The sequence below is a fragment of the Siphateles boraxobius genome, unplaced genomic scaffold (genome assembly GCF_051911475.1).
Source record: "Siphateles boraxobius isolate OS27281-9 unplaced genomic scaffold, OSU_SipBor_1 46, whole genome shotgun sequence".
Lineage (NCBI taxonomy): Eukaryota > Metazoa > Chordata > Actinopteri > Cypriniformes > Leuciscidae > Siphateles > Siphateles boraxobius.
Window position 1 is genome coordinate 17,517,808 of NW_027509097.1, and position 25,954 is coordinate 17,543,761.

General features: G+C 37.4%; 2 protein-coding genes across 5 annotated transcripts; one reads left to right on the forward strand and one right to left on the reverse strand.

Moving 5' to 3' along the window:
• Positions 1-23,306, forward strand: tecpr1a (tectonin beta-propeller repeat containing 1a). Of its 4 annotated transcripts, none has more exons than XM_077201123.1 (26): positions 170-296; positions 1,233-1,468; positions 2,328-2,510; positions 5,359-5,481; positions 5,576-5,698; positions 5,903-6,077; positions 6,201-6,301; positions 6,988-7,089; positions 9,029-9,177; positions 9,982-10,532; positions 10,622-10,767; positions 10,859-10,879; positions 11,045-11,200; positions 14,142-14,291; positions 14,383-14,540; positions 15,433-15,560; positions 15,641-15,743; positions 15,826-15,922; positions 16,043-16,122; positions 16,246-16,302; positions 17,848-18,022; positions 18,188-18,323; positions 18,479-18,571; positions 21,211-21,317; positions 21,410-21,529; positions 21,610-23,306. In XM_077201123.1, the coding sequence occupies exons 2-26, from the start codon at positions 1,244-1,246 to the stop codon at positions 21,763-21,765; spliced, it is 3,615 nt and encodes a 1,204-aa protein (XP_077057238.1). In that variant the 5' UTR covers positions 170-296; positions 1,233-1,243; the 3' UTR covers positions 21,766-23,306. The 4 variants fall into 4 exon arrangements, with proteins under 4 accessions (XP_077057240.1, XP_077057241.1, XP_077057238.1 ...); XM_077201124.1 differs by having other exon boundaries at positions 201-296; positions 1,236-1,468; XM_077201125.1 differs by lacking the exon at positions 10,859-10,879 and having other exon boundaries at positions 1-296.
• Positions 22,121-25,085, reverse strand: bhlha15 (basic helix-loop-helix family, member a15). The gene is made up of 2 exons (XM_077201150.1): positions 24,838-25,085; positions 22,121-24,401 (listed from the first exon to the last, which is right to left on the reverse strand). Exon 2 carries the CDS (start codon positions 24,369-24,371, stop codon positions 23,817-23,819), a length of 555 nt encoding a protein of 184 aa, XP_077057265.1. The 5' UTR covers positions 24,372-24,401; positions 24,838-25,085; the 3' UTR covers positions 22,121-23,816.
• Positions 25,086-25,954: the final 869 nt, after the last annotated feature.

Sequence of the window (25,954 nt, forward strand, 5' to 3'; positions counted from 1 at the left end):
GTTGTGACGGGGACTTATATCTTCTACGTGTTTACATTTAGAGGTTTATGAGGTGGTGTAACGTTACGCTTTGAGGGAGCCTCAGTAACCACCTTAACCATCCCATCATCTTTGAACATGAGTTAATGGCATCCCCTGCCGGGCCAACAACCCAGTGCAACACAACACAATTCTTACCACTTCCTGTTTGGGATCTCTGAGTCTACACATCGGGCAAATCACAAACCGATTTCGCAAAGCTGAATGGTCTCAAAATGACAACATAAGCACAGTGCTTACACCCTGACACAGATAAGGTATGTAACGTTACGCTGGACAGCAGCTGATATACTGTCACCTACACTGAATGCAAAACTGTTAGGATATGTACATCCCTATTCTAATGTTACATGAACCTGTCACTGCGGAAGACAGGCAGGTGCAGTCGTTCGTTTCAATATGTTTCTCTTCTGACTGTATCCAAGTTGTATTCTTGTTTTCCCCCATATAATATGTTGTTGTGAAGTAACGTTACTCTACATGTTTATCTCTTATGTGCTGTCATTGCTAGCTAGCGTGCTAGTAACCGGTATTACGTTAACGTAACCTGCATCAACAAACAAGCGCTCAACAACATGAACTCTCAATATCTTATTGTTCCTCATTAGATAATTTGCTTCATTATCGTTTTTTAACATATTGAACTTAACTAACAAATAAAGTACAAGAATATAATGGTTTTACCATTTTTTACACGGTTTCATAATTACATTTTTACCATAGGATCTGACAAATTACTACTTACTCAGTTACTGTACTAATATGATTGAATTTTGTACTATGTTGATATAGTAATTATATATGGCAATCATTCAGTTCCATTTCAATATATAATACTACATGCTTTGGACCATACCACCACATTTTGTAAGATTGGTCTGTGATTTAATTTGAGCTTTATGGAGTTTATTGTGTATTGCTGGGATCTTGGGTTTCATTTATAGCTTAGGAGGCAACAAAATAACAGTGTTCAACAGGTCTCCTTCAGTGTTTTGGCAGCTTGCAGATCAGTAATGAGAATCAGTTGACTGCAGATCTGCTTTCAGAGCAGAGGAAAGACTAGGGAGGAAATTCTGCTTCATTTGAGAGTAATTTACTTAGAGTTCTTGTTTCATACTAAACACTTTTTGTTGCCACAAACTGATGCTGAGGTGTTTGTTAATCTGCAGATCTCTTTCTCTTGTCTGTTGCAGCAGGGTGCATCATGCCTAGCTCCCTCCTGTGGGCTGTTGATGTGTACGGGAGGGTTTATTGCCTTTCCACAGCTGGACAGCAGTGGGAATATTGCCGTGATGCCCACTTGGAGTTCAAGCGCATCACAGCTGTGCAGCAGTGCTGCTGGAGCATCGCATGTGACCACAACATCTACCTGAATGTCCATGCCAGTGATGTGCCCATCCGCTACCAAGAGGAGACGTATGAAAACCAGGTGTGCTCAATAGCAATATACAGACTGACATGTAGGTCAATATATTTATATATATATACAGTATATATATATATATATATATATATATATATATATATATTGATGGATGGATGGATGGATATATAGATGGATGGATGGGCAGATACACACACATACTACCATTGAAAAGTTTGGGGTCAGTAAGTGTTTTAAAAATGTTTTTTGAAATGAAGTGTCTTATAATCCCGAAAATAGTAAAATTGTTAAATAATATTACAATTTAAAATAACTGTTTACTTTTTAATGTATTTTAAAATGTTTTTTATTCCCGTGAGTTCGAAGCTCTATTTTCAGCAGCCGTTACTCCAGTTTTCAGTGTCACGTGACTCCTGAGAAATTATTCTAATCATTCTGATTTCAAGAAACATTGAAAACAGTTGCGCTGCCTAATAATTTTGTAGAAACTTTTTTTCAGGACTCTTTGATGACTAGAAAGTTCAAAAGAAAAGTAGAAATCTTTTGTAACATTTCAATGTTTTTACTGTCACTTTCTGATCAGTGTCCTTACTGAATAAAAGTATATGTTGAGAAAAAAAATATGTATTTTTTTTTTATTACAGTTTCTTCACCCACATTTATTCAAGGTAGCCAATATGAAAATGTTATTACTTTTTATTTGATGTTTACGCCACATTACATTTTCAGAGTCTTTAAATTGCAAAAAATGTTTCTCGAAACCAACAGGAATACAAAGAGTATATTCTTTGAACTTTGCACATGTGTTTTAAACTAGACTTTATTGTGAACACCTTTTATTTGTCATTGACCCTAGAGCACCTGATAGTGAATGAGACTCACTGTGTTTCCTGTTCCCTCACAGAGGTGGAACCCCGTGGATGGCTTCTCGGACCGGCTGTTGCCCAGTGACCGCTGGCAGTGGAGTGATGTCACAGGGCTGAAGCACCAGCCTCTGGGGGACTTTCAGCTGCCCTCAGACAACTGGGAGTGGGAGGCGGACTGGTACATGGATGAAAACTTTGGAGGAGAGACCACTGAAAAAGGGGTCAGTATTGATGCCTTTTGGGCATATATCAATATATTGTTTTTTTTTCTGTTATTATTATTAATTTAGTGCATTATGTTCGACAGAGTGACAAAACACCACTGTCTTCCCCCTTGTCGATTTAATTTATAAAGAAAAAATGCATGCATTATATACGTTTTATATATATATATATATATAAATATATATAAATATATATATATATATATATATATATCAGGCTTGTGCAAAAATCTGAATTTTAGAATTGGCCTCCATTCAATTCATGAATTGGAATTTGAATTGAATTGACTCCGCCCCACAGGAAGTTGAATTTGAATTTGAATTGGAATGACAGGAAGTGGAATTAAATTCATGGCAATTCAAAGAAATTCTACACAGTCGCACATAGGGTAACCACCATCAAACAAACCAAATGTGGGACATGTTACCAACACTAAAACATAACCTGAAACTGTTATGTAATGTCCATTTAACTTAATAAAAACATTTGTATTCTGCATTTCAGCTGATAAAAATACTTTGTTATTTAGTCCCTTCCAGACAACACAATTACATCACAATGTAACATAACATGTCTTTATTTTACTTGCCATTTAAATTCAACATCACTGAGCAAGGCAGCAGGCATCAGTCAGATCACTATTTTTGAAACAGTTCTGACTAAGTCCAACTAAAATCCAACAAAATAAATAATGAACAAATAAAATATAAAACAACATGAAATTAGTTTATTGACAGCCTTATATATTAAGAATATATTACACCAAACACTTTCATATTTTTAGAAAGGATGTGAATTATAACAACTACAGCAGGCAATAAGTTGATACATTCTGTTAAATTAAAATTTTAATTTACCGAATTATCCATTTGTTTTCTGACAGGGAACACATGAACAAATCACCGCTCAACATTTTGATTGACAACCTACTAGTGACCGTGTTAACTCCTTTCTTTTCAACCATTGGATATGATTTTAAAAACGCCTGTTGTATTTGTACTTCTGACGAAGCGCTGTTAAATATAGGTGAAAAACTACGGCGCAAAAAGAATAAATAAAATGCTTTCTTAAAAAGGCAAAAGAACACATGCACATTTTCTTAATATGATAATTAAAAACAAACAGACTGATAAAAATGCGGGACATTTTCTCAATATGCGACGTGGGGGACAAGGGGTGAAAATGCTGTGCGGTACAACACAAAGCGTGACGGGTGGTCACCCTAGTCACACAACAGAAAGAATATGTTGAATCTCACATACATTCAGCGTTAGGAAGGTTACTTTGGAAATGTAATTGCTTACTGTTATAAGTTACCCATTATAAATGTGGTTTGGATTATTTTATTTGGATTACTTTATCAATGCAAATCAATTTCCTTTTAATTTGATTAGTAACTAACTGAATTACACATTTTACCTCAGTAATACAACTAAATACAATTACATTCATTTTGTAATTCAATAACATAATTTTTTACAGTTAACTCATTCCTCAACCCTGCATACATTTTGTTCTAATATATATATATTTAAACAAATGTCCACCTAAAATTGTTTTGTTTTTTCTTCTAAAGATTTACTAAATTAATTCTGGGAGTCATGTTGTTCTATCATGTTCCACAAAATTACAATTACAATAAATCAAACTTATTTATTTATACTTAAACAATTATTTGTTCTGTGACTAGAGCTTTTAACATTCATTGCTGAGGGAAAATAGTTCCTGTTAATGTAATCTGTACAAGTAGTTCAAACTAATATCATTTATAGAATATGTACTGCAATCATATCTGACATATACTGTAAAGCTTCATTGTTAAACACTTCACTTAAAATATCTAAATTAATTTCTTAGAATTTGTTTTGAATTGCAATTCTGCTTCGTTTAATTCAAATTCGAATTGTAATTCTAGATCCTGTTTTTGACATCAATTTAAATTCAATTCAAATTCAAGAACTACCTAGAATTTAGGAGTCATTCTCAATTCAATTCTGAATTGTGCACAAGCCTGAGATATATATATATATATATATATATATATAGTTTTTTTTCTTTATTACAAATGTGATATTCTTACAAAGAGTATACAAATCACACATACAGACAAACAAAACTTATGATCAAAATGATGTCAGTTTGGAGTGTTTTGGGGTAGTCAGTCAGTTCTTGAAAAGATTTTTTCTTTTTTTCCCTCCTTTTTTCCCCTCCCTTTCTTTTTTCATCTCCTTTTTTACTTTTTCTTTCTTTCCCTCTCCTTCCTTTTCCCATTGCTACTCCTTTTTCTTTTCCCCGTCCTTTTTCCTTTTCTTTCTTTTCTTTTTTCTTCTTTCTTGATGCTTGATTGGAAAGCCAATATATGGGCTGAGTGCTCTATCACTAACAGTAAAAGGTGGTATAAGGTGGAATTGTGAATTAATCAGTGCTGTCAAATCGATATCTAACATAAACGTTTTTGTTTACATTATATATGTGTGTGTATATATATATTGTTTTATTTATATATATGTGTATGTGTGTACAGTACACACACACACACACATATATATATTTATATATATACTTATATACACACATATGTAAACAAAATATTTTCTGTTAGATGCGATTAATCATGATTAATCGCTTTGACAGCACTAAAATTAATGTATTAAAATTGTCTAAAATACATGCACTTTGTTTTACTTGCTGAACACCTTCAGGTAGTCTCAGGTTCAGTACCGCGATGTGCATGACAGCTTTCACTGTGTTTCGAACTGAACTGGCAGTCTGAAAGCCCCCTCAAACCTAAAAAAAGAGCTCACACTTACTTTAAGCCATAACTGATCTTCTGTGTGTTTTCAGGGATGGACATATGCCATTGATTTTCCAGCCACTTATACAAAAGACAAAAAGTGGAACTCTTGCGTGCGTCGCCGCAGATGGATACGATACAGAAGGTACAAGGCACAGGAAACATGGGTCAAGGTATGTACCAGTACAAAGGTTTTGAGAGCAATTATATATCTTATCTTCATTGGCTGTCTTTAACGTTGATGAAAAACTTTATATGTGAGAGCAGATCCCCTCGGACCAGATGGAGTCTCTTCCTGACCCGTTTAATGACATCACTTGTGGTGGTTGGGAGATCACCGAGGAGCCCAGAGGATGTTTGGCACTGTGGGCGGTCTCTCTGCAGGGAAAGGTCAGAACTCAGTTCATTCCAGGCTTACATACTGTCCCATGTCCAACAACACCCTGTGCTCCTCTAATTTTTTTTATCATTTTTCAATTCTATACAGAGGTTACAGTATGCATTATTGGTTCTTGGAACACCGATAAAAAGTTGAATCAAGTCCATTTATCCACAAAAAGGGATTTCAAAATGTTTGTTTGTACATTTGAGCAGGTGTGGTTCAGGTGTGACATCAATCACCATAATCCTGAGGGCTCCTTTTGGGAGGAGGTGCCCGTACCAGGGGAGGTGGTGCAGATCAGCTGTGGGCCGGGTGACCTGGTGTGGGCCGTCCTGTGGGAGGGTAATCTGATGGTCAGAGAGGGCATCGGCAGAGATTGTCTCAATGGTGAGTGCTATGGTGCAGTATATTCACTTTTTGCCAAGTTACTATTTGTAACCTTAATAAATGTTTTTGAGTAGATAAACTATTTCTATCCCCTGTCTATATTTAATAATATTGTAATCAAAGGGTCATCATGGGTCACAGTGGAGTCGCCAAGCCCTGAAGCTGGAGCCGTACACGTATCTGTTGGTGTGAATGTAGTGTGGGCTGTCACTAAAGATCATAAAGTAAGTCTTATTTTAATTTAATATAGTTACACTTGCACATAGAGTTGGGTCCAAAATCTGAGACCACCAGTGAATCTGCTTCGTTTTTTCCAACTTATTATTTTTTTTAATTATTATAAAAAGTATATTATTCATTCATATTGTGTTATCCATACTACAAATTTAGCAAAATCTTCAATATTAGATATCAAGATTAAACATCTAGAGTGACAGTAAATACATTTATACGAAATGTTACGAAAGATTTGTAGGTCAAATAAATCCTGTTCTTTTCAATTTTTTTATTCACCAAAGACTCCTGAAATAAAAATCAATGTTCCCACAGAAATATTTCAGCATTGATGATAATAAGGTTTCTCATGATTTCTGATGGATCATGTGACACTGAAGACTGCAGATATAGTTCCTGAAAAATTAGCTTGGCCATCACAGGAATAAATTAATTTTTAAATGTATATAAAAATAGAAACAGTTGTAATAATATTTCACTATATTAGTGTTTTTGCTGTATTTTTAATCAAATAAATGCAGCCATGGTGAGCATAAGAGACTTCTTTCAAAAACATTTAAAAAATCTTACCAACCCCACATTTTTAACTGTTTTGGACATATATATATATATATATTTTGATTATTTATTTAGTTGTTACTTAGCTTGTTTTTCCTCATCTTCTTATTTCTAATAGGTCTGGTTTAGACGCGGTGTGAATTCCCATAATCCTTGTGGCTCTGGTTGGATAGGTATGGTTGGAGAGATGGTCATGATCAACGTGGGTCTCAATGACCAGGTCAGAGATTATTAATGTTCTGTCTATGGTTTACCTCATTAATTCCTTACTCTAATGTACTTTTTCCATTGAATAAGCATATGGGTGGGTCACCCTTAAAGGGGTCATGACATGGATTTTTTTTTATTAGGGCCCAAGCCCTTAGGGCAAAGGGCCTAAATTGTTTTCCTAAGGTAAAAAATTATTTTCAAAATTTCACACATTGGAATCATCAGTCATTATTTATCTTAAAGTTTTTTGTATTTTTTTATTAACCTTATTATTAAACTAATTATATAAAACTATGTTGTCAGTGCACTACAAATAAACTGGTTCTATGCCTTTATTTTTGTCATTAAAACTGATAGAAACAGATCCTAGTTTAATAATAAGGTTAATAAAAATATATTTTTAAAAACTTTTAAGATAAAATAAAGAGATACATTTTTATTTAACAATTTTGAGCTGCAAAAGATAACTTCACACTCATTTGAAAGTGACCTATTTATGAAATTCCTATGACATGAAATGACATGAAATTCATCATGACATGAAATTCATCTAAATTGAAGTGATGTCATGGATGTGGCTGTTGTAGTTTATGGTCTAAGTGGCACCAGCTGCTGCAATAAATGTGGCATATTCAAACGATTTTTTGAAGTAGTCCTTTTACTCGCTTTAAATGCACACTGCCCGTTGTCAGCTATATATATGTATATATTATGCATAATTATTTTTGTATTATTTTCAACCCTCATTCTGAGCATCTGAAATTATTTGTTTTTAAGGGGCGGCTCCTTTAAAGTCCCCCAGTAGCCAATAATTTTATCCCTTAAAACTAAACTTTATCCCTTGATCACCAAAATGACACATTTAACGTTGACGTAATTGGATACAAGGTAGTTTGTGACATCAGAAACACCAGTGATTTCAAACCTCTTTTTTGAGACTGTCTTTGGTTCACTGCAGTTTAAAGGAGAAAATACTCAGCAATGGTGTTGACTTGTGCATTTGTACATGGTTTGTCTTAAAACATATTAAAAACATCACATAGACATATAAACAACATTAAAAGCTTGATGTTCACCACAGAGACTTTAAGGCTTATCAGGCCACTGTTATGATTGGTTAACGTCCAGCCATAATTTACAGATAAAGCATAATGAATAATTGACTTATGGTCTGTGATGCAGCTGCTGTCAGATCCAGTACAGTTGGCTGCTTCATTTTTCAACAAAAGTTTATATTGTGCCTCGTTTACTAAACAAAAAGCTCTGAACAAACATATAATACTCCGATGCTATCCAGGGCGCCATTAAAATCAAACATCCACTTGTTTTCAACGCTGGAATCCTTCTGAAGTCTGTACAGAGACACAAACGGGCGGTTTAAACTGGACACGTCAAAACGAACGTTCTTTCACTCATCCATTTGTCCTGTTGTCGGCACGACTCAAGTCCATGGAGTATGTCAGAAACACATCTGTGGGTCAGTGATTATAATTGGTTCTGTTTGTTTTTTAACATGACACTCACATCCAGTGTAGGCAAGCGTCAGCCGTTAATCGACTGAATGCCAGTGGGAGGGACATACGGTGCATCAATGTCTTGCACTGGAGTTTTAAGCAATGAAACCTGCAGGATGTTTTTATGGTACAAAGACCAAGGCAAATTTTATTTTGCGTGTCATGAACCCAATTAAGCATAACAATATTCGCCAGAAAATAACAGAATAAAAAAACTTTAATATGGATCAATGTATTGATTAAATGAACACATTAATGAAAATGGAAACATATCACTCAGTAATGTACAAATATTGGTCTGTTACAATAACAGATATTCTGCTATATTCATGTATTCATCTGAGTATGTGTTTGTAGTGAGAATTATAAGTGCTGAACCCATTTCAGCAGTCATTACACTGAGATCTCTGAAGGCCGATGTGTCTCTGTGTTCAGGTGTGGGGTATTGGTTTTGAAGACCGGGCGGTGTATTTCCGTCAGGGTGTGACTGCCAGCGAGCTGAGCGGGAAGGCCTGGAAGGTTGTGTCTGTACCCAGAGATAGTGACCGTTCCCATTCAAGCGCCAGCGCTAGCAGCCTTCAGAGGTTAGTTAGCTTCAGTCTTTAGCCTGTGTAGAATAGACATGTGTATATTGTGCAAAATGTGTTGCATTTAAAAAAAGTCACCACCAGGTGGTGTAAATCATTCAAGGAGGACTATTTGCAGTTTGTACACTTTGCAGTTTGCTTTCTTTATTTAAGACAGTACTGCACACTTAAGCACTGACCAGCCTTTATCTCTGAAAATAACAATAAACTGACAAATTTCTTGAGAAAGATATTTCTTTTAGGTCTTTTACCACCGAAAGTGGACTTCGGTAATCAAACTACAGTCCAATAATTCAGTAATTGAAAGAGAAAATGTATTAAGTATGCATTGTCATACAGTGTATGACAGAACTTTTTCACTAAATGTTATGTATTCTTTTTTAAATAGCAATGTATTGTCATATGTGACATAAATAATATTTATATGTTTCATTACATGTCAGGTATTGTTTTTTAAATTAAAAATAATATTTATATTTTTTTCATTAAATTATAGGTATTTTTTAAAGTGGTATAATGACAGTTTCCCCATTGAGTTCTTATTAGAGGGGCAAGATTTATTTTTTATTTTTTTATTAAGAAGGATTAGATCATTTCATTAGATGTTCTCTTAGTAAACTGGATTGGTGGATATTGAAAAGGGCTTTGGCATCACGGGTAAAAATGTACAATTATTTGAATGCTTTTGACTATTTTTGATCAATCAAATGATACAAAAGCATCAATTATATAAACGTGTCTCAGTGATTCCAAACTTATGGTACTGTACATGTTAACATTCTGTGTCACTACACCTCGCAGCGCTGGTTGTTTCTTTGGTGGTGAGGTGCGTTTGGAGTCCCAGGAATCAGTGTTGAGTGAGAATGAGACTGAGACTGAAAAAGCTGTGGGTGGAGTTGTCCCAACTCCTGAAATGGGAGACAGCCCTAAACCACGCATCCCCAAAGTGACCAGTGACAGCTTCATCTCTGAGCTTGTGTCTGATCGTGAAGGCCAGATCAGTCGTCGTGACGTCCCCCCAGCTGGCCCATCTATTCCTGAGGAGGATCACCCAGAAAAAGAGGTAGAGGACAGGGCTTCCCCAGCCCAGGTTCTGTCTCCTAGCCAATCAGGTGGGTTGAACCCTCAATGGAGCAATGTGGACCTAGAGGAAGCCCAGACGCACCTCTCACCCGGACCTGGAGTAGACGCAGCTGAAACCTGCAGCCTGTCCTCTGTAGCAACCTATAACTTGGCCCTAGAGGAGCCTTATGGGCCAGATGAGCATCCAAAATGGGCCTGGGTCAGTGGCGGGGGATGTTTGGTCGACTGTCACTTACAGCTCAACTGGTTTCACTCATCTACATCCACAGGTCAGCTGGGTCATTTATGTATAATCTGTGTAATGGAATTGGATGATTCACTTTGTCCCTGACCGTGTCAAACGTGATTGTCTCCTCAGCCCTGAACTCCTCCATGCAGGCCATGTCTCTCTCCATCACACCTGCTCAAACTGCAGCATGGCGTAAACAGATATTCGAGCAGCTCAGCGAGCGCTCCAAGAGAGAAATGGAGAATTTCATGCATTATGAGCAGGCCATTGAACAGGTAGTGCTCACACACCAAACGGTTCACCTCATCTGATCTTTGCATCAATACTAACCAGTTTTGTCATGTATCTTTTTTTGATCATATCTAGACCGTCATTGATATAGCAACAGTAAGTGTCCATACAAGTGCTCTGAGAGTTAGTCGGAATAGTAAAAATAGTTGATAGTCAAAGCAGTCAGTTACTGTCACAGTGGCCCTCAGCTAGGTAGAACTGAATAGTTACCCCTAGAAAATGTATCATTTGATAATTCACCCTGATTCCTGTCCTTTCTAGTCTGTGTGGGTGAAGAAAGGCAACATGCAGTGGTGGCGAGACTGGAAGCCTCATAAATGGGTGGATGTTCAGTTTGCATTGGAGCAGTTCTCAGGAGCAGAGGGCAACAAGGATGGAATTCTGTTTATCTACTACACCTTTAATGATGAGAAGAAGGTAATTTTACATACAGGAGAAGACCCTTATGGAATAAAAATCCGTGTTTATTCAATTTGATGCCATTTATTGTGACCAGTGTACTGCTTAAAGATCTATTTTAGCACATACAGGTCCTTCTCAAAAAATTAGCATATTGTAATAAAGTTCATTATTTTCCATAATGTAATGATAAAAATTAAGCTTTCATATATTTTAGATTCATTGCACACCAACTGAAATATTTCAGGTCTTTTATTGTTTGAATACTGATGATTTTGGCATACAGCTCATGAAAACCCAAAATTCCTATCTCAAAAAATTTGCATATCATGAAAAGGGTCTCTAAATGAGCTATTAACCTAATCATCTGAATCAACTAATTAACTCTAAACACCTGCAAAAGATTCCTGAGGCTTTTAAAAACTCCCAGCCTGTTTCAGTACTCAAAACCGCAATCATGGGTAAGACTGCTACCTGACTGCTGTCCAGAAGGCCATCATTGACACCCTCAAGCAAGAGGGTAAGACACAGAAAGACATTTCTGAACAAATAGGCTGTTCCCAGAGTGCTGTATTTAGGCACCTCAGTGGGAAGTCTGTGGGAGGGAAAAAGTGTGGCAAAAAACGCTGCACAACGAGAAGAGGTGACCGGACCCTGAGGAAGATTGTGGAGAAGGACCGATTCCAGACCTTGGGGGACCTGCGGAAGCAGTGGACTGAGTCAGGAGTAGAAACATCCAGAGCCACCGTGCACAGGCGTGTGCCGGAAATGGGCTACAGGTGCCGCATTCCCCAGGTCAAGCCACTTTTGAACCAGAAACAGCGGCAGAAGCGCCTGACCTGGGCTACAGAGAAGCAGCACTGGACTGTTGCTCAGTGGTCCAAAGTACTTTTTTTGGATGAAAGCAAATTTTGCATGTCATTCGGAAATCAAGGTGCCAGAGTCTGGAGGAAGACTGGGGTCCATCAGTGATTGTCTGGGGTGCCATGTCAGCTGCTGGTGTTGGTCCACTGTGTTTTATCAAGGGCAGGGTCAATGCAGCTAGCTATCGGGAGATTTTGGAGCACTTCATGCTTCCATCTGCTGAAAAGCTTTATGGAGATGATTTCATTTTTCAGCACGACCTGGCACCTGCTCACAGTGCCAAAACCACTGGTAAATGGTTTACTGACCATGGTATTACTGTGCTCAATTGGCTTGCCAACTCTCCTGACCTGAACCCCATAGAGAATCTGTGGGATATTGTGAAGAGAAAGTTGAGAGACGCAAGACCCAACACTCTGGATGAGCTTAAGACCGCTATCGAAGCATCCTGGGCCTCCATAACACCTCAGCAGTGCCACAGGCTGATTGCCTCCATGCCATGCCGCATTGAAGCAGGCATTTCTGCAAAAGGATTCCCGACCAAGTATTGAGTGCATAACTGAACATAATTATTTGAAGGTTGACTTTTTTTGTATTAAAAACACTTATTTTATTGGTCGGATGAAATATGCTAATTTTTTGAGATAGGAATTTTGGGCTTTCATGAGCTGTATGCCAAAATCATCAGTATTAAAACAATAAAAGACCTGAAATATTTCAGTTGGTGTGCAATGAATTTAAAATATATGAAAGTTTAATTTTTATCATATGGAACATTATGGAAAATAAGGAACTTTATCACAAAATGCTAATTTTTTGAGAAGGACCTGTAGTTATTTAAAATGTACATATGCTTTTTCTTTTCTGGGAAAACGTTCAAAAAATATGAATGCTGCGAAGGTACAAGCCCTTGATATGTGCCACCCATCTTCATGTTTCAATGAGAAATACACCACTGTTCAAAAATTTGGGGTTTTAGATTTTATAAAAAAAAATTAAGACATTAACACTTTTATTCAGTAAGGATGCAAGTTTTTTGGTCACACCCCCCTATAAACTTTTTAAAAATTACAAATTTCGAACTAATTTCGCTAAAAATCATATGGAATATACCGTAAAGATTTTTTTAATTAAAAAAAGCCTGCAATAGTTTCACTTTGTAATGTTTAAAAATCATTAAAAAATATAACCGTAATAAAGAATAATAGATCAGAACATAACTTTTAATTGAAATAACAAATCATTATTTCAGTGATGATTTAGATCAGGGGTGCCCAATCCTGCTCCTGCCGATCGACTGTCCTGCACAGTTGCGTGATTTTTTTTCCCAAACCACTTCAGCGGAAATCCCGCCCTGCAGCCGATTTCATTGGTTTAGGTTACAGTGACGGGTAGGTTTAGGGATCAGTGTTTGGTGTAGGCAATCAGTACAGTGATTGACATGACCAATGAAAACTTTTAAATCGGCTGCAGGGCGGGATTTCCACTGAAGTGGTTTGGGGAAAAAAATCACGCTGCACAGTTCATCTCCAACCCAAATCAAACACACCTGCCTTTAATTTTCAAGTGATCCTAAACACCTTAATTGGTTGCTTCAGGTGTGTTTGATTAGGGTTGGAGATGAACTGTGCAGGACAGTTGATCGGCAGGAGCAGGATTGGGCACCCCTGCTTTAGATGAACAATATATAATCAATGGCTGCAGTGAGCTCTTCTGACGCCGCCTAATTCTTGTACGTCTTCTGTCCGCTGAAGAGGTGCTTTTCTATGGCGAGGAACTTCTATGTCGAGTTTGTTCAGACGGAGACAAGTCAATGGTCTGAAGAAGAACATGTCGCTTTATAAAGCCAGAGTGCCAACCGCTATTCACGCACTATTTTCTGATTATTTATTTATTCTGCTGATCTCCTGCGCCCCCCTGCAGTACTACACTTCTTTCAAAAACATTAAAGAATCCTACCAACCTCAAACTTTTGAACAGTGGTGCATCTACACAGGAAAGAAAGCTGTGCTTGTAAAGTGATTTCATGTAGTATACTTCAAGATTGACACATTTGATCAATTCAACCTCTATTTTGCTTTGATTCCTTGTCCAGTATCTCCACGTGTTCATAAACGAAGTGACAATCCTGGTGCCAGTATTGAATGACTCCAAACACACATTTGCTATCTATACAGCAGAGCGAACCAAACAGAGATGGCCCATCCGCCTGGCTGCTACCACAGAGCTGGAGATGTACGACTGGGTGAGGAGAGCGCATGAATTACTGGAAAAATCTAATTCCAACAAATTGTGATTGCCTTGCTGTTTGACTGACAGTTTGTATATCCTATCAGCTGGCTCTGCTCAGTGTGTCCTGCTGTGACTCTAGAGGTGTTCAGGGCCCTCCCTCAAAACAAGCCATCTGGTCAGTCACCTGTAAAGGTGACATCTTTGTGAGCGAACCAACGAAAGAACTAGAGGCATCTCCCTACCCTACACCATGTGATCAGATGTAAGAATCAGATGATGGATTGATTTTATGTGCAGAAGTGTAAATGCGAGATTCTTCAAATAGGGGACCACATCTGCATGTTTTTTTTTTAATTCCTACTTTTAAGGATTATAATTGATTTAAACTTTAAAGCTAAATTTATGACAAAAGAAAAAGAAAATTCATTAACATCATACAACATCAGAGATCCACATCATCCCCTTACAAACACATCAAATACACTTGACAAAATACAAAAAGCCATTTGCTAAATGTTGAACATAGATGAAACATATTTTGAAGATGTCAAAAGAGAATTAATCATACACTACCATTTAAAAGTTTGGGATCGTTGAGATTTTTTTAAATCACTGATTTTCTTATGCTCACCAGTTATGCATTTACAATTTAAAAGATTTTTATATTAATATACATCTTAAAACATGATTTATTCCTGTGGTGGCAAAGCTGAATTTTCAGCATTATTACTCCAGTCTTTAGTGTCACATGATCCTTCAGAAATCAGTTTGTCTGTTTGGTACTCATGAAACGCTTCTCATTATAAAAGTTGCTGAATTAATATTTTTGTAGAAAACGTGTTTTTTTTTTTTGTATTATTTGATGAATAGAAAGTTAAAAAGAACAGCATTTATTTTAAGTAGAAATCCTTTGTCTCAGTGTAAAAGTCTGTCACTTTTGATTAATTTAATGCATCCTTACCGAATTTAAAAGTATTAATTGCTTTAAAAAAATCTTACTAACCCCACATTTTTGAACAATAGTGTAAATGATCTATCAACCTGTTACGTTTGTCCATTGTCTCGCTGTTGCCATATAGCAATTCATTCATGAATAGGCAAAAATGACTGCTCTCAGAAAAAAAGGAAATCAACATCTTTGTTATCATGGACAGGTTCTGGCGTCAAGTCGGAGGGCATTTGCGTGTTATTGAGTCCAACAGTCTTGGTGTGGTGTGGGGGATCGGCTATGACCACACCGCCTGGGTCCACACAGGAGGCTATGGAGGAGGCTTCTTTCAGGGTAAATGCATCACTTCTCTTTCTAAACCAATCATTTTTCATGTATTTTAGTAATATTACATGTTTATCTCACACATACAGGTATGACAAGCAGCACAGATAACATCTACACACAGACAGATCTGAAGAGTGTTTACATCTATGAGAACCAGCGCTGGAATCCTGTCTCTGGTTACACTAACAGGTTAATATAGACTAGAGCATGATGTTTGCAATCCATAAGTGTTTAGTACGCTCACTGCTGTGCTTCTCTGTTTCTCCTCCAGGGGTCTTCCTACTGACCGTTACATGTGGAGCGATGCCTCCGGTCTGAAGGAGTGCACTAAAAACAACACTAAACCACCCTCCCCCCACTGGACTTGGGTTTGTGCCATTATCCATTTTCTCCCAATACCTAAATAATAAGTTGTCATTGAAATTGACAAGGAATGTTGTCTGGTTGCTTTATAGCAGCAAATGTTTGTATGTGTTGATACTTTGCAGGTGTCAGACTGGACTGTTGACTATGCTGTGACAGGAGGGACAGACAGAGAGGGCTGGCAGTATGCAGCTGACTTTCCTGCGTAAGTTATGTTGGCTAGTCTCTTTTACTACCTGGCCATGTAAACGCAGCAGGTTTAGTATTATCACGTGTGAGAGCGAGCTAACTCCTTTTTTTTTTGTGAATGTAACATTCGCCGTTCTAGGTCATACCACGGAAATAAAACATTGAAGGACTTTGTTCGCCGCAGGCGTTGGGCAAGGTATGTAGCGCTGTTTAAGTAAATGTTTAAAGTCGCCATTAAAATGAAGTTGTAATAGTCTTTTCTTTCCTACTGTGATGTACTGTATATCTGAGTGAAATGGCTTCACGAACAAGAAAAAATGTAGGGTGGAACTTGATTGGATTGTTTGAGCATTGTGATTTGATATTGCTGTGACATCATGTGAGTGACAGGTTGTCCCGCACTTATGCCACTGACCGCATCAGAGAATAGAAAAGATGTGGTCGCAGGAAGGAAGGGAGTTATTTTGACTAAAGATTATGTGGGCAATGAAAAAATTATTATGTGCATGGATAAATCATTCATAATAAATATTGCATTATTCCATTAAAAATCAAGATTTGTCAATTTGGATTTCATAGCATGTTTATCATGGTATCTATTGTCTTAGTGTTGAGAATTTTATCATGGTATCTATTGTCTTAGTGTTGAGAATTTTATCATGGCATCTATTGTCTTAGTGTTGAGAATTTTATCTATTTATTTTTTATGTATCGATTTAAATGTCTTACATAGTTTTTTGTTAATTGTGCAACTTTTGTTATTTACTTGTAAAGTACTGTAAGTGAAGGATTTTTATGACATATTCTGTTAAAGGTTTTGGAACATCTGCGTTTTGCCTGTGCAGTCCAGTGTACTAGCCTGGGAAAACCCAGACGAACTTCCGGCAAATTTAGATTTGCTCTGCAAGTTAGTCTGGCGAAGAGCCGATTCAAGCTCATTTCCAATCTTTCCAAATCGAGGCACCAATCACATACGTTGAGGCGGGCTTTACAAAATGACGATCGATCTGATTGGTTTTAAGGTCTATGCAATTGCCTACAGAGGCATTTGAGCGACGTCCGTTGGTGACGCCCCTTTGGAAATGAGCTGTGAATGAACCTTCCCCAGACCCCAACTCAGTTGCGACTGAGAAGGGTCTGGTTTTTTTAACCAGTGTACAAAAATTTGGAAGAATTAATTTAGTTATTTTTTAGTAAAAATGTTATATACTGAGTGGTACAAAAAGAAACAGACAATAAAAACAAAAATCAAGAAAAGCAAATTAAAAATAGTGTTGTTTTAGTATTCTGTTTAGTAGCATATATAGAAACAATTATTTGGGGTTGGAGATTTTCCTCAAAATTACTAAAATAACTTTTTTAATCGTTAAATTTGATTATCTTGTCTGTATACACAGTGGATGCATGGCTTTACATATCATACTGATAAAAAGGTGGTGACAGGAACTTTTCAAAAGTAGGGAAGCTACTAATCAATGGCAAAATATGTACTCTGATATATCTTGGTGTCTGCAGTGTTGCTTTAAAGCTTGAGTTTAGATTATTTTTAGTAATAAATGGTACAAAAAAAGACAGTAAAAACATTTAAAAATGTAACATTGTTTTAGTATTTCTGTTTAGTAGCATATAATGAAATATTTACAGTATTCATGGTTGGTGAACTTCCTCAAAATTACTAAAATAATCGTAAAGGAATCATTTTTGTTCAATTCGAATCTCATACGTTCTTCTTTCACCTTAGAAAATGTAAACTCACAACAACCGGCCCCTGGCAGGAAGTCCCACCTATAGCGTTGAGTGACATAACAATCCTGCCTTGTGGGCCGAAGAGCACAGTGGAACAGGTGCCATTATGGGCCATCAGCAACAAAGGAGACGTCTTGTGCCGCTTGGGTGTCACCTCACTGACACCTGGGGTAAGAGCCAAGTTCCTGATTTTCTAGACAACAACTATTTGGTTTAGCACTCAGTAATTTCCATGCAAATGGTGTACAAATACTGTACAAAGTTATTTAGCATTATCACTGTGAGAGGTTTCCTAGAATGATGTAATCCTGACTGATGATGTGGCTTGCTTGCAGGGGTCCTCATGGTTGCATGTGGGAACTGACCAGCCTTTCAAGTCGATTTCCATAGGTGGCGTTCACCAGGTTTGGGCCATCGCTAAGGATGGCTCTGCGTTCTATAGGGGCTCTGTGTCCGCTCAGAACCTGGCAGGTGAGGAAATAACCTATCACAAACCGCATGAATATGCAGCAATATACACTTCTCTCATGTTACATTTGAATGCAAGTCATTCCTGTCATGCTGATTTCATAGCATTGCCTGTGGTATTTCTGCAGCAGCATTAGAAAGGTTTGATCTGTTTGCAGGAGATTGCTGGTACCACATCCCCTCTCCAACTGGACAGAAGCTTAAACAGGTGTCAGTGGGCAGGACGTCTGTATACACAGTGGATGAAAATGGTACACCTATACACATCATACTTATAAACAGTTGTTAATACTATAGTGGTGACTGGAATATAGTGGTAACAATTTATCAGAAAAGTATTTTAATGCATTAATTATGCCTTTTGATGCACATTATAATGCATTGTATGGTCTATTGAATAATTGTAACCACAGATATGAAACATTATCCCCTGGTTTCACAGACAAGGCTTAAGCCTTAAGCCTAGTCCCTGACTAAAATGTATTTTTGAGCTGTTTTAACTGAACGCAACTTGCACTGACATATCTTAAAATATCTCAGTGCCATTGTTTTGTCTGAAGATGCACACCAGTAATGTTATTTTCTAAGGCACGTTTATAAAAGCTACTTAAATGTCCTGGTTAAACTAGGCCTAATCCTGGCTTAATCTAAGCCCTGTCTGTGAAGCCAGGCTTTTAATACTTACCTATTCATTGTTACACCTTTAGAGAATATAATGCATTAAAACACGAACAATCAATTTCTGATGTAACAAGGAAACTTTGGTTAAGTTATATATATATATATATATATATATATACTGAACAAAATTATAAACACAACACTTTTTTTGCCCCCATTTTTTATGACTTGAACTCAAAGATCTAAGACTTTTTCTTTTCACAAAAAGCCTATTTCTCTCAAATATTGTTCACAAATCTGTCTAAATCTGTGTTAGTGAGCACTTCTCCTTTGCCGAGATAATCCATCCACCTCACAGGTGAGGCATATCAAGATGCTGATTAGACAGCATGATTCTTGCATAGGTGTGCCTTAGGCTGGCCACAATAAAAGGCCACTCTAAAATGTGCAGTTTTACTGTATTGGGGGGTCCGAAAACCAGTCAGTATCTGGTGTGACCACCATTAACCAAAGAATTTCTGCACAAATTGTCAGAAACCGCCTCAGGCAAGCTCATCTGCATGTTCGTCGTCCTCATCGTGGTCTCGACCTGACCGCAGTTCATTGTCATAACCAACTTGAGTGGGCAAATGATCACATTTGATGACATCTGGCACTTTGGAGAGGTGTTCTCTTCACGGATGAATCCCGGTTTTCACTGTACAGGGCAGATGGCAGACAGCGTGTATGGCGTCGTGTGGGCGAGTGGTTTGCTGATGTCAACGTTGTGGATCGAGTGTCCCATGGTGGTTGGTTGGATTATGGTATGGGCAGGCATATGTTATGGACAATGAACACAGGTGCATTTTATTGATGGCATTTTGAATGCACAGAGATTCCGTGACGAGATCCTGAAGCCCATTGTTGTGCAATTCATCCTTTACCATCACCTCATGTTGCAGAATGATAATGCACGGCCCCATGTTGCAAGGATCTGTGCACAGTTCCTGGAAGCTGAAAACATCCCAGTTCTTTTATGGCCAGCATACTCACCAGACATGTCACCCATTGAGCATGTTTGGGATGCTCTGGATCGGTGTATACGACAGCGTGTTCCAGGTCCTGCCAATATCCAGCAACTTCGCACAGCCACTGAAGAGGAGTGGACCAACATTCCACAGGCCACAATCAACAACCTGATCAACTCTATGCGAAGGAGATGTGTTGCACTGCGTGAAACAAATGGTGGTCACACCAGATACTGACTGGTTTTCGGACCCCCCCCGGACCCCCCAATACAGTAAAACTCCACATTTTAGAGTGGCCTTTTATTGTGGCCAGCCTAAGGCACACCTGTGCAATAATCATGCTGTCTAATCAGCATCTTGATATGCCACACCTGTGAGATGGATGGATTATCTCGGCCAAAGAGAAGTGCTCACTAACAGATTTAGACAGATTTGTGAACAATATTTGAGAGAAATAGACCTTTTGTGTACATAGAAAAAGTCTTAGATCTTTGAGTTCAGCTCATGAAAAATGGGGGCAAAAACAAAAGTGTTGGGTTTATAATTTTGTTTAGTGTGTGTGTGTGTGTGTGTATATATATATATATATATATATATATATATATATATATATATATATAATGAATACCTTTTATTATGCATTATACATAAAGGATTTATATACACACACACACACACACCAAAAAAATTGGGGAGTCAGTAAGATTTAAAAAAAAAATCTTTCAACTTTTATTCAGCAAGGATGCATTAAATTTATACAAACTGACAACAATATTTATGACATTACAAAATATTTCCACTTCAAATAAATGCTGTTCATTTGAATGTTCTATTCATCAAATAATCTTGAAAGAATTGTATCATGGTTTCTATGAAAAAAATCTTTGCCATTAGAGGAATAAATAACATTTTTAAAATATATATTAATATAGAATAGACTTCTTTAAATTATAAGTAATGCGTTATTACTGTTTTTACTGTATTTTTATTAGCTTTTTTTTTTAAATTTACTGACCCCAGACTTTTAAATGGTAATGCATATAGTTATTATGATAATATAATATAATATAATACTGAAAATAATAGTACATAGATACACATAGATAATCATCATTGCCAAAAAAATAATCTAGAAGAATCCATGCTTACTGTGCAGTCTAAAGTAATTGGCAGTGCTATACATGATCTTTATTTAAAACTGTCAAATAAAAATGGCAAAAATTGCTATAGTAGTTATAATATGTGTGGTTTTGTATGAGCAGGTAACCTGTGGTATAGACATGGTGTGACCCCCAGTTACCCTCAGGGCTCATCATGGGAGCACATCTCCAATAACGTGCGCAAAGTGTCCGTTGGACCTCTGGACCAGGTCTAGACCATTTACTTGTAACTAGTTGTTGCAGCCTAACTATTCTAGGTTTTCTGCTCTGCTAAATGCCAGATGTGTGTGTCTTTCCTAAGGTGTGGATCATTGCAGATAAGGTGCAGGGCAGTCACAGTTTGAGCTGTGGCACTGCGTGTCGCCGGCTGGGGGTGCTGCCAATGGAACCAAAAGGACACTCGTGGGATTATGGCATTGGGGTGAGCACTGCTGATGTCATCTTTGTGTTCACTAATAGTACAAAATAGATAGAAAATAAGAAATGATCTGTTTCTATCAGGGTGGATGGGATCACATAACAGTTAGAGGAAATGCAATGGAGGCACCTCGTATCCTGATGCCGTCCCTGACTGACAATGGAAGCAATCGAATGGCAACATGCAGTCCACTGCAAACCAGCCAGCCAGAGATGAACGGAAACCCAGTGGGCTGTTAGTCAAACAGTTGAGCTCTTAATGCTAACTATCTCTACTGTAGCCATAAATTGTTTCTTTACTGTAGCGCTTCTGTTGTATAGAGCAGAGTTAATCATTTCCACTCAAAAAAAAAAATTGTCTCAAGTTCCCGCACACGTAGATGCCTGTGTATTTCGAATTCACATTCTCCAGTTAGCTCGAACTATTTTTTTTTCTTGTTTTGAGGGCTCTCTTGGATAATGAGGCCACTTCCAGTAATGCCCTCTCCTTTTTTAAACTCCCATCATTCGTCATTAGGTTTTTTAACATGGCACTTTTGGCTAGATGATCTCAATTTAATGTTTGTCTGTGGTCACATCACGATTGGCCATTAGCTTTTATTTTTTGAATTCTTTATTTGAAATCAGGGGCATTAAATACAAAAATGTCACAGTGTAAGCTACTGAAGGTAATCTACAAGCATTTTATATTGAACATCACACACAAAACAGTTTTAAACAAACAACTGGGATTTTGCAGCTCGGCTCCAGTGCCGTAAAAGATTCTGTAATACTTTCATCATCTGCTTGTATCGAGTATTGGTTATTTATGGTTCTTACTCAAAGCTGAGACAGCACAAGTGGTACTGTACAAATACACCACATTTCCAAAGTACGGGGTCAATAAGATGTTTTTTGGAATTAAATATATGTTTTTATTCAGCAAGGATGCATTAAATTGGCCAAAAGAGAGAGTAGAGACTTTCTAAAGATTTCTATTTCAAATAAATGCTGTTCTTTTGAACTTTCTATTCATCAAATAGTCCTGAAAGAAATATGTTTCAGGGTTTCTACAAAATATTAAGCAGCACAACACTGATAATATGAAACAATGTCACTTGAGCACCAAATCAGCATATTAAGAATGATTTCTGAAAGATCTTGTGACACTGAAGACTGGAGTAATGGCTGCTTCAGCTTCACCATCACAGGAATCAATTACATTTTAAAATATATTAAAATAGAAAACAAATTCTACCGACCCCAAAGTTTTGAATGGTAGTGTAAGTTTGGACACTTTAGCTGTATTTAGTTTTGGCATAGCAATGTGAAGTCAATTTTGTGAAACATTTCCTTTCTCAGGATGTCTGCATATTTCATTCATAGACGTGTATGTGGTATAATTCTGTTTTAAGGCAGCACAAATTTCAGAAAGTAACAGTATTTATACTAAATCTTTCCAAATAGTTTTTATCAGGATGAATAGTTCGTTTTATTCCAATTCTGCTGTTATGTTGTATATGTGGATGTATAAATTTGGATTATTTATGAGTAATAATGGTCCTAATGTGAAACCGCGTCTATTGTGTGACATCCTTTATGGGCATTATTTAAGGTTGCTTCTGTACATATAAAGAAATTATATGCAGACATGAGAGAAACTACTGGAAAAAGAAAATGATAATGATAATATAGTTTTAAATTATTAAATGTTGACAAATAACAGGGTAAGGACAGTGGAGTCCTCTCAGTGTCATATGTGCATGGTTCGTGTCCTCTCAATAAATATGAAATCTGTTCCAGACCTTTGCATTTTTAATCTGAAAAGCTTACCCTAATAAAAGGATAGTTCACCCAAAAATGAAAATTCTGTCATCTGTTTCAAAGCTGTTGGAGCTCTATGACTATTTTGCAGAACACAAAAGAAGATATTCGTCCATACAATGAAAATAAGGGGGTCCGGTGTTGTTTTGGACCCCATTCAATTTCAGTATGGGCATCTTTTGTGTCATTTTGGGTGAACTACATTAAGAACCAGTATATTATGTCTCTTCATAATCCAAAGGGTCACTATCTAAGAATTAACATAGATGATGGCAAATAACATCCACATTGTTTGTGGGCAACATGTTGTTATAAACTGTGGATATTGAATACATAAATGAGCCTATTTATGGACCAGCTTTAGCTTGTAAACTCGAATGGAGCTTTTCGTGAGTCTAAAGAGCTGGTATTCATCATCATCCATGTAGCGTGCACATATTTACACCTGTCATTTAGCGCTCACTGAGTCTGTTCTGGGGCAGTGTGTGTTAGCTGCCCTGACTGAAGCTGTGAATGTGGCTCAGATAGTTGGACAGGTCTTCCTCTCCCTCCTCTTGTAGATGCTGTTGATAGCACTGGAGGATCCGGGAGGCGTTAGTCTCCATGTGACTCTCGGCGTGAGGCAGGCAGGCATTCGACATGCCCAAGATGATGGTGGTTAAGGCCTTGATGTAATTCTTGGCCAGCGTGAGTGTCTCGATCTTTGAAAGTTTCTTGTCAGTTTTGACATGAGGAATGGTCTCCCGTAGGGCCTGAAAGGCGTTGTTGAGTTTGTGCATCCTCTGCCTCTCTCTCTCGTTACTCTCCAGTCTGCGGACGTTGCGTTCCTTAGCGTTGCCGTGCTGCCGCCTGCGGCGCGTGCCCACGCGGGTACGACCATGCCCCTCGCCCCTCAATGTTCTCCACGTCCCACCCAGCCTCAAGGACGCCTCTGAACCCTCCTGCTCGCTGGAACCTGGCTCTGTTTCCAGTGTAAAGTCTGGGTCGTCCTGCTCTTCCCAAGACTGTCTGTCCCGCTTTGAACCCTTTCCTTTGGACTTCATACTTGACTCCCCCACACCCTGGTGTAGGTCCTAGAATATTATAATTCACATTTGATTTGAACAGGAAATGAACATGCAAAAAAAATAACATCATATATCAGTATAAATGGCTTTAATAATGTGGACACTGAAAAGTATATGCTGCTGCTAGCCTATATGAAGAATAAGTATGTCTCAAGTGCTTTCTGTATACTTGATAAGCTTAAAATTGTTTTAGCATAAGATTTGAAGACAAACTTTTGGATAATGTGTAATATTTATCCCTATTTGTAGCATCTTATTCATACCTGCTCTGTTCAATAGTTAAAAAATAAAAACTGAAAATGAAATTGATCATATTAAGCCATGCTTGTAAACTAGATTAATCAAATGAGCAACATCACCGTCACTACACGTTGTCGCTGCTGTCTTATAAGCTGTCAATCAATCATCCCTGCTTTCGGGTGGAGAAAAAAGTTTTGCTTACCTCGAAATAAATTTCCACCAAACTCGAGATGATGTTTGCGCGATAAGAGCCTTGCGAAGAGCGATAATTCGTTGACGTGAAGTGCTGTTGTCGTCCTGGCAGCCGCAGTCAGAATGAAATGATAACGGTCACGCGCTCTACCTGTTGCTGCTAGATGTCCACGTAGCGCTTTTGTGGCCAATCAAAGGAGGGATCTGTTTCTTCTCGAGTCACCCATGAGCTGGCGCAAGCATCGGAAGTAACGATCTGAAACTGTTCACGCTTTCAGATGATGATAAAAGCGGTCTGTGATACTGTTGCTGTTGCTGCAGGTGTTATGCACTGAATACTTTTATTTTAAAGCCAATTCAAATCACATACTCTGGTGCATTACATTAGGATACTTTATATAAACATTAATACGTTTATTTAGCTTATATTATTATATTAATTTGCAAGAAAGAAGTGCGTTTGCTGCACATGATTGAATTGATAGGTTTTACTATTTCCATGGCACTTTATCAAGTTAAAACACAGTGTAATATTTGCCTGGACCTTTGCATGTCAACTGGACCTTGCATACATATCATTAGGCACTTTTCAGAGCTTTACTTTACTGTGATGTCTTCTTGTGCTATATTCTTTGGAGACTATTAATATTATTATAGCATTGTACTTTTATTGTATATCAGGATCTTCACATCCAGTTTAGGTATCTGCATTCTTTATTAAAGCAATTATTCTAAACCAAGGGATATTACAGGAGTTACTTGTACTTTTTTTTTTAACTGGCAGAAAAATTATTGATTATAAATTGATTTGATTAATCTTACTTAGCTCTCTCTATCTCTCTCTCTCTCTCTCTCTCTCTCTCTCTCTATATATATATATATATATATATATATATATGACCTTCTAGGAACATGTTTTTGATTTGTGTCAAAAGCTAAAATGTTACTTGATCCTGTTATTTGAGGATAAATAATAAAAAATAAACTGGTTTAAAGCGCCAGAACTATGGTTGTTTAAAGAACAAAATGTTAGAAGATAAAAAGTCCTTCGTTAAACTTATAAACTCTTCTACCTGGAACCTTTATTTGTACAAGTGTAGATGTGTGCAGAGAACCACCCTTTTCAT